The sequence below is a fragment of the Prinia subflava genome, chromosome 15 (assembly GCF_021018805.1).
Source record: "Prinia subflava isolate CZ2003 ecotype Zambia chromosome 15, Cam_Psub_1.2, whole genome shotgun sequence".
Lineage (NCBI taxonomy): Eukaryota > Metazoa > Chordata > Aves > Passeriformes > Cisticolidae > Prinia > Prinia subflava.
This window is the reverse complement of record NC_086261.1, coordinates 16,822,021-16,838,963: the sequence shown is the minus strand read 5'-3', so window position 1 is coordinate 16,838,963 and position 16,943 is coordinate 16,822,021. Positions and strand designations below refer to the sequence as shown.

Here is a 16,943-nt window from a genome sequence, read left to right as displayed (position 1 = left end):
CAGCCTTCAAGCAGCTGAGCTGCAGAGAATAAAACAGGAGGAAAGCCCTAATGTTGCTAAAACTGAGCCGCAAACCCTGGGTGAGATTCACACCTTCCCTCTGTGGGAGCATGAAAATACTCAAGCAGGGACTTTTTTTTTTCCCTTGTTTCAGCAAAGACTTTTAGGTAGGAGAATGAATTCTTAATCCCTCAGAAATAGACCTTTGTGAACATTTTTTCTCCTTACCCCATTTGCTGGAGTGCTCTTTTTTTATTAATATATATATTTTTAACTTTTTTTTCTCCTCATATTTATTGTATTGTTCACCCCAGATGAATAGTGATGGCTCTAGACAGGTATTTCAAGCACAGAAATGAAGAAACACAGCATAGGACAGCTGAACTCAGCTGGAAGACGGCAGCTCCCACCTGGAATTACAAAGAGATTGGAGCCTGGAACAATGCACAAGTCCATGTCTTTTCCACAAAATTGGTGGGGCAAGGAACAGACAACAGCTGCCAAGTCATCTTTCTTGGCAAGTTATTTCTTAAAGATAGAGGAAGAAGAAATCCTGCTGCTAATGTTTATCAGTGCTAATAAATTCCTTAATCAAATCCCTGTGGATTGCAGTGAGATCAGGGATGCATTTGGATAAAGGAACCACGGTTTGAAACCAGAGCTCTGACAAGTCAGGGTGCACTTTGCAACCCCTGGAGCTGAGCGAGGTTAAGCAGCGAGCAGCAAAAGGATTTGTGGATTCATCCAATTCTCCCTGCAGCCTCCTCCGATGCTTTTGGTAAAGTTCATTCTCTTCATAGCTGAGGAAAACTCTTAAGATTCCTCGTTATCTGCTGCAGGCACCTCAAACCTGACCTCTGCTCTGCATTGTCCTCCTATCTCCTTGCCTACCTGCCAGGCACAGTGAAGTGCCTGCGGATAAGATTATCCTCAGCGATGGCAGCCCAGCTCTGCTGACAGGACACCAGAGCCTGCCTGTGCAGTTATTTGTGCCACGGCCTGGCACAGGGGCAGGAGGGAGCCCGGAGTGTGCCCTGGTTGCTCAGCCAGACGTTTCGCCACACTCCGCCAACGTGGGGCCCGAATCCCAAGAGAGGTGCCTGGGCCGCCGCATCCCTTGGCAGCAGGGCTGCATCTTTATTTTCGGATGAAAAGAAGCAAAAGAAACAGTGGCTCTGCTTTTAAACATCTCTGCAAATCCCTTTGTTGAGCTGGAGTGGCTCAGCCATCCTTGCCACCACCAGCAGCAACAAATTCCACATAATGATGCCCCATTTATGCAGCAATTGGTGAATTAAGGAGCAGAGACCGGCTCTTCTGCACTCAAAGAAACCTCCAGAAGGGTTATTTACCCACATAACCTCCCACTTGCAAAAAACCCATTTATTTCAAAAAATCATTACAAATTGCTCAGCATTGCTTTAATCTAGCACAACTTTTCCAACGATCCACTGCAGTCCTTTTTTTTTTTTTTTTTTTTCCCTAATGGGACCACATTCCTTAACAATTAAATCATTTACTAATTCCTCCCCGGGGAGGCTGTCCTGTGCACCCAACAAGCATAAGCCAACCTAACAGTTTATAGACAAGTGCCATAAAAGTTTGAAAGGCAACATTTCGGAGAATTTTTATTTTAGTCTATGTATTTATGTGAAGTATGAAAAGACAGTAGAGTTACGGAAGTGTATTAAAGTAAATATTTTCATTTAACTTGTTTTAAGTTCATCCCTCAAAACCAACCACGTAGATGCTGAATACAATAAAAGAATTCTTGGCGATCTATCAAAAACATTCATAGTCCGAGCTGGTTTTAAAGCTCAGGTTTTCCAAAGATGGATCTATCTGGATTAAACACTGCTCTTCCATCAATGCTCAGCCATGATACAGCATATCCAGGATCCTCTACCTTTTCAAAGGTCATGCTTTGCAAGAAATAGAAGACAGTCCAAAGAATTTTTATTTAAAAGACAGCACAGAGGCTGTCAGATTATCTGTGCATGATGGATAAAAGCCAAGACCTGGAACGGGCATCCCAAGAGTAACTCTAGGATTCAAGGTCATTTGGGGAATGCCAGAAGTGATTCAAGGTGAAAAGACCAGCAAATAAGACTCAAAAATTATATTGAAACCCACATATTTTGGCTATTTTGACATTTAAAGGGGGTAACCAAAGAATTTGTTTGTTTTAAACTACATTTTACCTTTGCTGCTTCATGCAGCATCCAAGCGGGACAGTCCCCTGTACTCTGCTCCCAACAGAGATTTGCAGTAACTCCTGCAAGTCACAGGGATGGAAACCAAGATGATTTTTCCAAGAGAAGCTGAGCAGACAGTCGGAACCACCGAAATTACCAGGGTTGAAAGGGTCCAGCCCAGCCCTCCCCTCTAAGGGGACCACCTACAAACACATTGAGCCAGCCTATCTCTGGGGGCCTTAATACTAACAGAGATTTCATAAACTTCCTCCACGACCTGGAAGAGATCTTTAAAAGTACACCCAACCCAACAGAGAGGTGACAGGAGACCACAGCAGAGGTATGCCTGCATCTTGTTTTGAGTCAGGCAGGCAGCTGCAAAAAAAGCAACATATCTCTCTAGGTGAGTGAGATGAGAGCTTGGATGAGACTGGCTGAGCTGGCTGCGCTCCCCATGGGATGATCTCACATCAACAGAGCAAGGATCCAACTAAGGAATTTCAATATTCCTTGGGAGGATATAGGGATGAATCTCAAAGGGTCCAAGGACACTTCAAGTTTGTATCTGAGTGCTTAATGCAGGGACAGCTCAGGTATCTATGCCCAAACCTGGACACACAGTGCATCTGCCCAGGATAAGTGGCTGCCTCCTCAGCTCCTGCAGCTCTTATCTTCTTTGTTTTCTGTGATGGCACCGACACGATCCAGCCTCGCTGCCATCCTACCCCAAGCATCCTCAGTGCACCACGGCCTTTCCACCCCCGAGCCCCATCTCCCATGGCAAAAAAATTGCCTGGCTGAAGACCATGTTCCATCTCTTCATGAAGCTCTCAGCAAAACTCTAAAAAAGGGCTGACAAAAAACACCACCAGAGCCCAAAGCTATGACCCATGGCTTTGTCTAACCACAGTTTGGCACGGTGTGAACAGCCAAATGTGTATGAGAACCCTACACAGAGACAACTCATCCCTCCCCAAAAGGATGCTCATCCCTGCCTGTGAGAAACTGCAATGCAAGCCTTTAACAGCAGAAAGTAATCAGAAGAGTAACAATAATCCTTAAATCACAGGTATTTATTTATTTCATTTTGCTTATAAAAACTCTGAGGAGTTTCCACTGTGGAGCCGCTTGCCAGCTTTATGCTGATAATCAGCAAATGGACCTGGACTATTCCTTTTTCCTCCCAAAATTAACTTCAGCCTGGCCAAACCCTCTTTCAGCTGAAGCCTGTGACTAGACCAGCTTCAGGAGCTCATGGAAAGGCAGGGGGAAGCAGCAGTTTAACAGGCTGCAAGTGGAAGGCCACACTCTACAAGCAGTGGATCATGGATAATCTCATTCTACTTGGACACCTCCCACCTAACACAGCTCAAACACAGCTTCATTTCCCTTCTCCTCCTCCAGCCCACAAACCACAGGTGGAAGACAACCAACATGAGACACCTGAAGCCATGAAGAACCTGATCTGACTTTGCAGACAATCCTGCTGGGAGCAGGATTTTGGACCAAGTGACCTCCTGAGTTCCCTTCTGACCCAGGTGAGCCTACATTTCTCCATCAGAGGTAGCATTAAGATCATGGGTGTTTTGTTAGGAATAAAAAGCCATTGGCAAAGACATAGAACTGTCACCTCTGTAGGATTTTTCCATAGGTACCTGTAAAAAAAAGCATCCATGTATTCCTCCCCACAGACAGAACAGTGCTAGCACAAGGTCTAACAAAACTGCAACTCTTGGTAATATTTTAAAAACAGACACAAAAATTAGTTCAACTCTAAAAATCCATGTTCAATAGCCTTCCCTCCTGAATTTTTGTATTTTCTAAGGTCAAGTGATTTGTTGAGTTCCACTTTTAAAAGTTTAGTTCCAAGACACAGAGCTTAAGACATTGAAACAATCACAGGAGCGAGACGTACGTGTCACCATAGTGTTCAACCTGTCAAACATAGCATGAGATTTAATATTAAAGAGTCAAACAAAGAAAACAAACACTATTCCATTTCCCTTTTTTCCTGTTTTTATCCATTATCTGGCAAGAGTTTCATGTGTTTGGTTTCTCTAGTCTCAACTCTGAACACCTGTGCCTTCACATGTATACCCAAAACCTATGGAAAAATTTGGCCTGTGTAAAAGAAAAATAAAATTCCACAGAAACAGTCTCAATTCCAATGATCCACAGATATCCCATCAGCAGAACTTTGTCCTTAAAATTCCATAAAAACCCAAGCTTTGTGATAATCCTAGCCATCTGACCTGAAAACACAGCAGAGTACTTTTGCAGCATGAAGCCCAAAGAATTAGCAAGCTTCTCCCCAGAGCAGGGAAGCACCCAGACACATCCCAAATCTCTGATGCTACTGCTTTTGTCCAAAGGAATGCTAGAGAAAGTCTCCAATTTGCAAACTTGAGCCGTGATCCTTTAAATATTTATGCTCATGTTTACTTTGTCGAGAGGGGAGAAATCCCGTCCACTGGAGAGGAAGTGAAGCAAACGTCGGCACGCAGCACAAAGCCTGAGAAATTCAGATGCTCTTTTAAACCTCAACACAAAAAAACCACCACGTTCTAAAGCTGAGACCTGCAGCCAGCCCATCTCAGGGAGCCAGAGCCCAGGCCCAGGATGGGAGCTTCATCAACAATACAACAAACATGCCTTCAAACCCCGGGGTTTCGCGTGCAAGCGGGAACGCAAATCCCCTTTTATTTACAAACCGAGGGGACGCAGGAATTTCTGAAATCAAGTTTGACCGGCTAAGATGCTTCCAGTGGTTCAACGACCTTGCTTGCTCCCTCATAAATGTATTTTTAAAGGAATTGAGTTCAAAAGTTGCACGGTTTAGAGCAAGAACTAGATCTGGGCAGAAAATGGCCACACTACGCTCACCAGAACCAGCCACCCCAAACGACTTTAGAAACTCTCCAGTCACACTTGAATGGCAGAATCCCAGGCTGGTTTGGGCTGGAAGGGACATTAAAAACTGATCGTGTTCCACCCTGTGCCTTAGGCAGGGACACCTTCCACTATCCTAGGTTGCTCCAAGCCCTGTCCAACCTGGCCTAGAATACTTCCAGTGATGGGGCAGCCACAGCTTCTTTGGGCAACCTGTGCCCTCATCACCCTCTCAGCCAACCATTTCTTCCCAATATCCCATCTAACCCTGCCCCCTGGCAGTGGGAATCCATTCCTCCTGGTCCGGGCACTACAGTTCCTGATGAAGACCCCCTCTCCGGCTTCCTCCTACACCCCCTTCCTGATGAAGACCCCCTCTCCGGCTTCCTCCTACACCCCCTTCAGACACTGGAAGTTTGCTCCTGGTTTCCCCAGACTTGAGGTATTTAAGCTCCAGAGCACAGGACACGTGTGGTCCCAAGCCTGTGATGGCCAACGCTGGTCTTCCTTGCCAGTTTGGTGGTGCCAAGCTGCCAAACCAGTGGAGGGACCAGCACTGTCCCTGTGCTCCCAGTACTCCCCCTGTTGACTTTGGGGCATGTGAAGGAGTGATCCGTTCTTCCATCCAGAGCAGAATACTGTTCTCCCAAAAATCAAGCAGGGGATGAGGATTTCAAGCCCAGCCATACCTTGACACGAGCTAAATTAGGCCTGCACAGGAAACTTGGGTTTCGTGTTTCCCAAGTGCCTGACCTCAGGCACTTCACATTCTCAGGGGTTTTCCTGCAAACCTGATCAATGCTCACAAAACACACCACAGATAACCCAAATACAAATTATTTAAGCATAAAGCATTCAGATTTGCCTAGCAAACGATCCTGAAGGTTTGATTGTCTGAGTGGTTTAGTACGGGTGTTTGTGAAAGATGCTGTAACAGCAGTAGTCATGTGAGGCATTTGATACCTTGAATCTTCAAATGCAGCTTCCCCACCCAAAATAAGAAGGAAAAAAAGGTTAAAATGTGGAGTTTATAAATCATAAGAGGAGCAATGGATGCACAGAACAAAAACTTCACAAAACAGATCTACATTTTAAATATGTGATGAATTCCAATAAAGCTTTTTCCAAGTGCTGCTGATGGCCTTTCAACAGAGAGGAAAAATCTCTAAAGCCATGCTGACTTACGCATTGATCACAGTAAATACATAAATAAATTTAAAAATTAAATAAATAAATATAAAGTTGCATCATCATCGATAGCCCAGGAAACAAAAGCCTATGAGTTGTGTGCCAGGGCTGCTGAATTACCTTCCCTGCCATCAGCAGCCTGACTGACAGCTGTCAGAACAGTCTTGGGGATCAAAAATTACAGCCAGGAAGGAGGGCAAAGGCTGGGAGAGCCTAAGTGAGGGGAAAAGGCATGGAAAACCCTCTTATTTTAATTAAATAAAATGAAAAAATGAGAAAAGCCATTGAAATGGGTGAGTTTACTCAAGGACATAGGGGAAATCGTGTGACTGTAGGGTGAGGGGCTGAAAAGACGATGCTCTTCAGATATAACACAGGCTCTGACCTAGCCAGAGTTTATGGATAAGCTCAGATTTGTAAGGTCATGCTTAAGGATTCACAGCCCATCACCGCAGCATCCACGCACCTCTCCATGGGAACACAATGCTCCCCTGTCATTTCCTAGCAGTCCCACGGGAAAAGAGTCAGGAAAACACTTGAGCCGGCCAGAAACCCAATTCTCCACCTAGCAATCTACCTACAGAGCGATTTATTACAGCGCTTGGTTATCGACTGAGCGAGACACCGCGCCGCTTTTCCTCCCGTAGCAGCAAAGCTCCTTCCTCTGCCGCTACGTGATTATTTTTTTGATCCGCCGATGGGCAGGGACCGCGCTGCAGCGAGGGATGGGAAAGCCATGATTTCTGCTGAGCTCACGCTCCCCACTTTATCACCCTCGGCTTCATCTGGAGATAGCAAAACGTAAATGGAGGAGGAGGAAGCCGATGGAGAAGCAGAAGGGCGGCAAAACGCCCGGCTCCGAACTCACGGCAGGTCCTAGCGCAGGTCACGTCTGAGGGGGGGTATTTTTTGGAGGATAAAGCAAAGGCCGTTTTGGCTACGTTTAGGAAAATTCAAGAAAGAAATTTCGACTGTTTTAACCTTCGGAGGAGCAGTGCTCCTACCGGGGTCCGGCGTGCCAGGGTGGGACCTGCCGTGAAGTCCAAGGCAGTGCTAAGCAAATCCAGGTAGAGCTCGTTCCGACGGGTGGGAATGGCTGGTGGGTCCCCGGGAAGGGCTCTGCGTGGCGTACCGGGCTGCCGGAGCCACGGGGCGCCCGCGGGCCACCGCGACCTGCTCCCGCCGCGATGTCCACAGCCGTGGCCTCCGGGCTACTGCCACACACCACAGCTACAGCCCACGGCCCCACTGGTGACACTGGGGACGCGTCTGAGGTAAATCTCCTCCCCCCAGGCTGGTTTTTCCATGTTCTGGTGTCCAGCCCACTCGCGATGGGGGTGAGCGGCACCGGGCGGTGAAACCCCCGTGTATGAGGGGGGACGCGTGGCTGCCCCGCACCGCGCACCCACCGGGGACGGCTCAGGCGGGGAGGATCCCACACCAGCGGGGGGACTCCGCGACACCGGGCAGACCCCACGACGCCGGGGAGACTCGCCCTCCTCCGCCGAACAAAGGCTCCCGCCGGCCCCGCGATGCTCCGGCGGGGTTCCCCTCACGACCCCCGCCCCGCCGCTCCCACCGCACGCGCGCACCGGAGGCCCCCGCCCCGCTCCGCTCCCCGCTGCCGCCGCCGCCGCTCACCTGGGTGTCGGGGCGCGGCGCATCCCTCGCCCGCAGCCGCCGCCGCAGCTGAGGGGGTTCCCGAGGGTCGTCGGCTGAAGGAGATCGGTTCTGAAAAGAGGTACCGGGGGTCCCTGCTGAGGAGGGTCAGTGCTGAGGAGTGTCCCAAGGGTCGGTGGTGAGGAGGGTCCAGGGAATCGGCACTGAGGGGGATCGGTGCTAAGGGAGGTCCGGGGGTCCCGGGGATCCCGGGGATCGGTGTTGAGAGGAGTCCCGGGAAGGGGGGGGTGCGGACGGGCGCTCCCGCCGCCTCCGCCTCAGCCGCCGCCGGGGCGCTGCCCGACTGCCCGCGCGCGCGCGCCGCCCTCACGCGCCCGCCCGGCGGAGGCAGGGAGGGAGGCGCGCGCACCGCCCCGCCCCGCCACGGGCACGCCCCCTGGACACGCCCCCCCCCGACACGCCCCCTGTCGTTACGACGCGGCCGCTTTACGGCAGTACGCGGTAACCGAGCAGCGGCGGCGGCGGGCGATGAGGCGGCGGGTGAGACCCGGGGGGACACGGGAGGGGACACGGAGAGGACACGAGGGGGACACGGAGGGGCATGGTGCCACATGGTGCCGCATGGTGCCACATGATGCCGCATGGTGCCACATGATGCCGCATGGTGCCACATGATGCCGCATGGTGCGGTGAGATCCCGGCGCCATGCCCGAGGGTCGCGCCGGCCGCAGCCGTCGGGGGTCGGTGCTGGCCGGCCTCGGGCTCGGAAGCTTTCAAGCCCGTGTTTTAAGGGGAAAAAAAGGGTAAAATGGGCAAGGGAGGGGAGGTGTGCGACGGTGCTGTGGGTGGTCTCTGCTCCCACCCCAGCCAGGCCCTGACGCTGCGCCTGGCCCGGGTGCACTCTCCTGGCTCCGTAATTCGCGTTTATTCACATAAAAGCGTTTGTTCACTTAAATGGGATGAGCGAGGTGTTCCCGGGCTGCTGGCGTGCTCTGATCCCGGTCCTGAGCGCCGGGAGACGCTCGGGGTCAGGCCCGGGGTCAGCACATCGCTCCTCCCCCGTGGGGCGTGGGATGTCCCGAATCCCTTCCCTGACCGAATTCGCACTCCTGACCGAATTCCTGTGACCTCCAGGTCTTTCAGGTAAGTTATATTTCATCCCGTGCTTCCTGCTGCTCCCTCAGTCAGACCCTTTCTGTGGCAGGTGCGAGGTGAGTGCATTCGGGTTAAGGATCTGAGCTGGGATCCCATCGATCCAATCCCTCCGGTACCTCTGGGACATTCCCGGGGCCATCGCTCATCCTCAGGCGTTCTGGTCACTAAAGGGTTTTTTTTCCTGTTAAACTCCGTGTTTTCGTCAACCCCATCCCGGGGAGCAAAAACCATTGGGTGTTGTTCCTGTGGCTCTTGGTTTCATGCCCTGGGAGATGCTGTGACACCGAGAGAGGTTCTCAGTTTGGTTGCAGTCTCTGGTTTGGGGAATTTGTCCTGAACAGAAAAGTTTGGGCAGAATGAGTGTGGAGCTTGGTGTGTTTTCCTCTGATTTCAGCACTCATGGCCTGTTGAACCTTCAGAAGTGGGATGTTCTTGTATCATACAGGAATTATAACTTACAGCTGCAGAGATTATTTATATTTAACAAAAAGAGAGGCAACTCCACCTCTGTTCTGGCTGAGTTTAATTTTCCCTGAGTTTCTCCTCTGGCTCTGTCAGGAAACACGTAATTCCAGAGGTTCAGATGTCACCCAGCCCGGCTCCTGCTGGTAAATAGAAATTAATGTTCCATGTCTGATCTTGCTCCATTAACAACTATCCAGACATGGTATCTAAACCCTGTATTTCCAGGAAAAGGGAATAGAAGGTTAAACCATAGGGTCTTTTACTCCTGATCTTTAAAAGACAAAACCCTCTCTGTCCTTCCTCCTGCTCCCTGATAAAGTCTGTATTTTTGTCTTCCAGGTGATCATTTTCCTATTTACCTCCATGTTCTTTAAATTAGGGACTTTAAATTAGGACTCTAGTGATGTGTCACCTTAAATTATTCACTCTGGAGGTTCTTAGCACCTTTAATTTATTAAAATAGATTTAGGAATCTGATTAATCCTTAGTTCACATTCCCTTTGCTCTGTCACTGCCTTTTTATGCTCAATTACTAAGGAGTCTCATTCCTTGGCTCTCAAGTGCCTTCAACAATTACCTGCAGCGGGTTGTTGTCTTTAATGGTGTGAAAATGACTGGTTTGGGGTGGTTTTTGGTCAAGTGTTGGAAAACACAGGCTTTGCTTTGTGTCTGGACACAGAAGAGCCCCATCCGTTTATGGATTGAACTCGAACTAATGTCAGCAGCCAATTTGTGAAATTATTATAACTTCAGTGAGGGAAACTTGACCTCTTCCCCTTTTGATGCAACACAGCACCATTTTCAAATCTGTAAATGAAATGATGGTGTTGGTATTGAAGTGCTGCTTTCTCTCTCCCTGGTTTCCTCGTCTCAGCATTGGAAATGGGGCAGCTGAAATCCCTTGGAGGAGCTGAGCTGAGGATTCCAGGGAGTTTGCACAAATTCCAACTACTAATATGCAAATAAAACAAACCAGCAAGACACTTGTTGGCAACCTCCAGCAAATGTTCCAGGCCCGTGCCAGTATTAATTCCTATTTTTATGGAAACTGAACAGAGCGTGCCTGCGCCTTCAGGAAGAGAGTCCTGGCTGTGGCTGAGCAGAGCTGCTCCCAACCCACGTCAGGATTTCAACACTCCTCAGAGGCTCAGATCCACGTCCTGGCTCCTCTGCAGATCCATCTTTAGCTCTTATGGGAGGTTCTCCCAAACAGAGCCACCTCACCAGTGGCTTTTCACAGCCCCACCACGTTGTTTTGGTCCGTGCTGCTGTACCTGACCTGGCTCTGAGGGAGCCTCCCAAGGGTTTTCCTTGGAGCTGCATGTGGTGAGTCATCCCACAGAACTCACAGGCTGTTTCACAAATACCAGATGGCAATAAAATTAAAACTAGTAGCTAGTGGCAATTAAGCACTTGCATTCTCCTTTCTGGCTGGAGGAACCTGCCAAATGTCATGACAGGAAAAAAAAAAAAGACAGCTATGTTTCTGCAGAGTGGAAAATTAACAGAGCACGGGACACATGCTTCCCTCACCCTTAATCCCATTTGGAGTGGAGTGGAAAGCTATTGGCTGGACTTCTACATGTCCAGGAGAAGATGAAGCAGAAAGAACACAATGTAAAGGAAAATTTGGGGCATTTCATGGGCACATACAAGAAGTATTTCAGCAGTGTCCATGTTAAACCCCCAAACAGGATGTTTGGAAGATATCCAAATTTTTAAACCAGGCTATATTCGGGCAGGCTGAGGAGTTACGTGGGGATTTCTTGTTTTTACACTACAAGGGCTTGCACCACGAGCTTAGAAATAGTTGGAGCTCATTAAGGTCGGAAGCGTGTCCAAATACCATTGTGTTTGGCTCAGCATAAACAGGGCTGCTCCCTTCCTCTGGTGACTCCTGCTGCTCGGCATCTCCGGGATCCACCAGCCACACACAGACACTCACCTCGGCCTTTCCTTCCGACGTGTGACACACGCACCGTGGCTCATCCATTTCTTCCTTGCCTGTCACATGCCAGGGGACCTTGCCAAGATTTCTGAGAGATAAATTCCTTCATTTAGGCATCCCAGGCCAGGAAGGGTTATTCCCTATGATTCACGTCACAATAAGAAGTGTGAATCTACTTCTTCCTAACAGAACACTCTATTTGCTTTGTTGTTCCTCTTCATCATGATGGAAAATTGGTGACTTATTTATAGTGAATCATATTAAAGTGATCTTATCATTCTGAGCTTTCACACGAGGCTTTCAGAAATCTGGAGGTGATTTTGTGCTGCCTTTGGGACAGAGGAGGGAAGGGTGAGACCAAAACCAGCTCCATGTCACCCCTGTCCCAAGTTGTGGCATTTCCAGCCCTGTCCTGGCCAGGAAAGGAGCTGGGGGCTGAGGATGCATCACAGCACTGAGGGGCCCAGAAGGGCAGCAGGCTGTCAGAGCTAAAGGAAAACCAGGGTAGATATAGGGGCTCTAAATTTAATTTCCCTGTGGAAAAACTCCTAAATCCTACTCTGGCTCTGTAGGGAGTTGTCATAAAGATTCCCATGGCTGGGAACTGGTTTGTTTGTGATCTCGTCTTGCTTTGTTACTCCTTACTCACGGCTGTGCCTCCTGTGCTGGCGGCCCAGCAGGTTCTCCTGGAACAGGTCATGCCTCTGGCACAGAGCTGGGGCACTCTGTGCTTGTAGAAAGGGACCGTATGTCAGACAGCCCAAAAAGGTTTTTATTGAGGGGAATACCTGTGATGCAAAGAACTCCAGTGCTTGTCACTGCACAGGTAAAACACTGAGACACGCAAACACCACCTGGCTTCTGGATGACTCCTGATTTCTCTGCAGAATTCTCTGAAACTCCTTTGTTGTGAGGTTCAGATCCTCAGGATGGAAGGTTGATCTCACTGGAGCCACAGTAGGTTGCTGCCCAACCCAACACTGTGCGTTCTCCATCTGCTCCTGGTCCTGCAATATCCATTTGGGCCCTCACTTCCTGCTGCTGAGAAGGAACGTGAGGTGTTTGTAGGGCTGTGCCGGGTTCCAAGCCGCGCTCCCTCTCTGTGTTGCAGCTCTGGCGGGTCCCCGGAGCGGCGCAGGATGGATCCCGTGGTTCTCAGCTACATGGACAGCCTGCTGAGGCAGTCGGACGTGGCCCTGCTGGAGCCCCCGCACTGGCTCAACGACCGCATCATCGGCTTCGCCTTCGAGTACTTCGCCAACCAGCAATTCCAGGAGTTCGGCCACCGCGTTTGCTTCATCAGCCCCGAGGTGGCTCAGTTCATCAAGTGTGCCCTTAGCCAGGAGGAAATAGCCATATTCCTGCAGCCTCTGGACCTTCTCTGCAAGGAGCTGCTGTTCCTGCCTATCAACGACAACTCCAGCCAGGCCGCCGGGGGCACCCACTGGAGCTTACTGGTTTATTTCAGGGACAAGAAGTGCTTCTCCCATTATGATTCCCACAGTAAATGCAACTCTGTCCACGCCAAGCAAGTGGCAGGGAAGCTGGAGGCCTTTCTGGGAAAAAGAGGAGGCAAAGCCACCTTTGTGGAGGAGAAGGCGCCAGCACAGCAGAACAGCTACGACTGTGGGATGTACGTGATCTGCAACGCCGAGGCTCTGTGCCACGGGTACTTCCAGGGCCGGGCAGAGCCTCTGCTGCAGCTCCTCACCCCCTCCTACATCACGCAGAAGAGGTCGGAGTGGAAAGCTCTCATCACAAAACTGGCACAGAAGTGATGGGGATGCACCTCCAGCCCCCCCCAAAAACTGCCTTCCCAGTCCAAGAGGCAGCCCCCCCAAAAACTGCCTTCCCAGTCCAAGAGGCAGCACCCCCAAAAACTGCCTTCCCAGTCCAAGAGGCAGCACCCCCAGTGCCTGAGGGAATGCCCATGCACAGGATTGTCCCAAAGAAAAAGAATGTAACCCCTCTAGCATGGCTACACCCCCCCCCAAACACCCTGTTCCCTCCAGGAAAAGCCTTATTCTCCTCTTGAAATCACTGGCCTTTCAACTTCTAATGCCAAGAGTCACTTTGCTTTCAAAGAAACCCTCTCCATGGTAAATTTTCGCAGTAATTGCTGCGGCAAAACAGGTTGCTAAAGAGGCTTCTCCACCTGTGCCCAGCAGGCAACACACCCTCATTAGGTGGCTTTAGTTGGCTCCAGGCATTGTCCTTCCAAGCCAGATTTAGCAAATGCTCTTTAAACCCAAGCCCCCAAGTGCTTTATCGTGGACAGTTCTAGTTTGTGCCTCCTGCTAACAGTATTGGAGCAATGTGGGATTTAACAGCCAGGATTTTGTACCTGACATTGAGATGTCACTGCAAAAAGATGAGACTGCAAAGGAAATGCTACAATTAATTTAAGAACAGAGCAAAATCAAAGTCAGTTTTCATCAGCCAGGTGCTCCTAGGCCACACAGTGATGGCTTTTTTGGTCCTCCGCCCCTGCTTGTTCTTACTGCAAATTAAAACCTGACTCTGAACTGCTGGAAGATTAATAGGAAGCTGAGAAAGCCAATCCTAGGAAAAGAAACTTAATTGAGATGAAAAGCAACACTCACTCTTTGAAGTTTGGGGATTTTCATTAGGATTTTAGGTTGTCTCTGTGCAGGGAGGGTCCCTCAGTGCTCCCCAACCCTTGTTAGCGGTCGCTGCTCTAGCACAGAACCAGTTCTGTTGCTTAAGAGAAAAAAAAAACACACCAGGGAGAACAAAAGGACAGAGTTTGAGGTATAAAAGCCAAAGATAACTGCGGGCTTCTTGAAGTCCTTAATGCACTTCAGAAAACTGAAACACTTCTCTTCCCATGCTGGATGATGGCTGGGATCCCGGAGTGGATCCTCTCCCTAAAGACAGGCTTAGCAGTGCGGAAAATAGAAATTAAACTGAGATGTCATTGCAGGATAAGGAATAATCTCTCACCTGGTGAGAAGCAAAGAGCAGGTTGCTCAGGTGGTGTCTGGCAGAGCAGCCACACCCCTACCTGAGCGGGGAAATCCGGGTTAAGTACAACCCTTGAGGAAGGATTGTTTTTAACCCGGAGCTCTTCAGCACCAGTTTGTGCAGCAGCACAGCACTGAGGGGATTGAGGGCTTCACCTCCCCTTGCTCCAAGAGAAAGTCAAGAAATCAACCCAGGCTGCCCCAAAATGCCCTCATGGCAGCACTGGGGCCTGACAAGTGTTGGGGCCGTTCCCCTCCCTCCTAACACTGCCTGGACAGGGGAGCAGCCTCCAGCAGCAGCCCTCCCTGGAAAACCTGCTCAGCTGGAGCTGGAAAGGGATCCAGCCACTCGCTGAAGGGGATTCCCTTTGGACTCTGAGGGGCTTTGCCAGAGCAACGTCACTGCCACTCCCAAATCCCGAATAAAACAGCCCAAACTGCGCTTCCCGGCGTCATCCAGTCCCTGGTGTCCCCGCTCGTGCTGTGGCGCAGTGTCCCAGCGTGGTGGCTCTGACTCATCCGTCTGACAGTGCCTTCTTGGCTGATTTAATCTCCCAGTCCTATTTTTAGAGGTGGGCTTGGGCTGGGGAGGGAGGACGGTGGGTGTGACATGGGGAACAGCAGGGGGATTTGAGGGTGCTCAGCTGAGCTGTGCCCATCCAGCACCAGCCTGTGCTCATCCCTGTTTCCAGGCCAGCAAGGTGAGTGTCCAGGGATGTTCCCTGCACCCGAGGCTTTTACGTGGCGTTTCTTTACACAAAGAAAAGCAAACAGGCTCAAGCAGGGCGTCACTGGGAGAGCCAACATGCACCAAACCGGGTGGGCAGACACCAGCTAGGAAACAAAACCAGAGCCTTGCAACCACATCCTGGCAGCAGGGACCCCCTCAAAGTACACTGGGGTTCATCTCAGTGCTCCCCCAAACCTCCTGCATGTCACTGCACCCATGGCTTGTCCCACCACTGGCTTTAACCAAAGAGTCCTGAGAGGAAACCTCATTCCTGGCTCAGGACTCCAAGCACCTGCTGCTGGAGCACCCAGCAAACACCAGGCTGGGCACATCAGGCCAACCCCCCCAGTCCTCGACCTCTGAATCTCTTTTTGGGGCCAAGAGCCCCACTTGGAGGTCGGACCAACTAAACACCAACTTGTTTGTTGGAAAAACAACCCTAAACCCATTTCCACTGGGTGAACAAGCTGGGTGAGTCCCTGGCAGGGACAGGATGGCGCCTTTCATCCTCCAGGTCACCCACGGAATCAAAGGCTCCAACAGCCCCGTAATGTCAGGGCTTTGAAGAAACCAGTCCACCCTCCCCAGGCACCCCCGGGTGCTAAATCCCGCCCAAAACAGGTGACACCGCCCCTGTCCCCACTTAACCACTGCCACCGTGGTTTTCAGGTTGGGCCATTCTCATGCATTTTGCTGCATTTTCCAGGCCGGGGAAAAGTTGAGTTTTTTGGATGTGCAGGGACGAAGAGGAAAAAGGCTCACCCTGCCCACCCCAGCAGGGTGGGGCTGCCACTCAGTTCCGTCCCTCGGCACCGCTGTCCGCAGGGTGGCCCTGCCACCAGCGTGTCACCTCCCGCGGTCTCTGCTGCCATCTAGTGCAATAACCTCGGCCCCTGCGAGCATCCCTGTCCACTCATCCCACGGGAGCACGGGCTGTACCCGTGTCATCCGCATCCTGAAGGGACACTGGGACAGCACAGATTTGGGGATTTTGCCCGGTTTTGGGGCTCACAGCCTAGCACTGCTGTGGAGGACGCTGGTGAGAGACAGTGATGTGCTAGAAAATCCTGCCTTTATTTTCATTTCTTTTAAAAGCCATTCTAAGCCCGGAGCGAGCAGTGAGCTCTTCCCCAGGGCGCCAGGATTTGGCCCCGTCAGCACTTGTAGCTTCCAAAAAACCAGGAAAGGAAACCTAAAGGAATCACACGGGTATCCCCTGCCACCCCAGTGTGCTCCAGGGGGGCTGTGGGACAAATCCCGGGACAAATCCCGCAGCACTCGGCTCCATGCGGTGACAAGGATAACACAAACCAGGGCACAGACGCTGCACGCTGGGACATCCCCCAGGGCCAGCCAAGGGCTCCTTTCCAACGTCTTAATGGGGTGAGCAGGACTAAGGATGGCCACTGGTGCCAGGAACCCAGCAAGGACCTGGTCTGGGGGACCTTAAAGTGCTTTGCAAGGGACACACACACACCCCCCCCCCTCTCTGAGCCCAGTGCTGCAGGACAGAAGGGCTGGGGGGCTGTGGCTTGTACCCTCACCCTTGTGTGTGGGATAAATGACACCCCACAGGGCTGGTGGGCCCTTTCTCCCCATCCCCACAGATGCCTGTCTTCAGGGCCATTCCTCCAGGCACATTCCAAGGGATACTGAGACAGGGACAAACAGGTGGGTTCTCCCAAAGCAGCAGTGGCAACTAATCCACATCTCTGGCGGGTTCCTGGTGAGCCCAAGGTCATCTTTTAACAAGAAAAAACCAAGCCTGA

The 16,943-nt window shown here is 50.9% G+C and overlaps 2 protein-coding genes across 10 annotated transcripts in view; one reads left to right on the top strand and one right to left on the bottom strand.

Moving 5' to 3' along the window:
* MYO9A (myosin IXA) overlaps positions 1-8,265 on the bottom strand; it is a 175,603-nt gene extending 167,338 nt beyond the window's left edge. For all 8 annotated transcript variants that reach the window (XM_063412689.1, XM_063412691.1, XM_063412690.1 and 5 more), the window contains exon 1: positions 7,914-8,265. The gene's annotated coding sequence lies outside the window, so the exon portion shown is untranslated. The remainder of the gene's footprint in view (positions 1-7,913) is intronic.
* Positions 8,266-8,329: 64 nt separating this feature from the next.
* Positions 8,330-16,935, top strand: SENP8 (SUMO peptidase family member, NEDD8 specific). Of its 2 annotated transcripts, XR_010082384.1 has the most exons (3): positions 8,330-8,432; positions 12,572-13,324; positions 13,361-16,935. XR_010082384.1 is itself a non-coding variant. In XM_063412703.1 (2 exons), the coding sequence occupies exon 2, from the start codon at positions 12,600-12,602 to the stop codon at positions 13,236-13,238; it is 639 nt and encodes a 212-aa protein (XP_063268773.1). In that variant the 5' UTR covers positions 8,330-8,432; positions 12,572-12,599; the 3' UTR covers positions 13,239-16,935. The 2 variants fall into 2 exon arrangements, 1 of the variants encoding a protein (XP_063268773.1); XM_063412703.1 differs by having other exon boundaries at positions 12,572-16,935.
* The last annotated feature ends 8 nt before the right edge of the window (positions 16,936-16,943 follow it).

Coding starts and splice junctions, on each gene's coding strand:
- SENP8 (XM_063412703.1), top strand. CDS start 12,600: ATGGATCCCGTGGTTCTCAGCTACATGGACAGCCTGCTGAGGCAGTCG.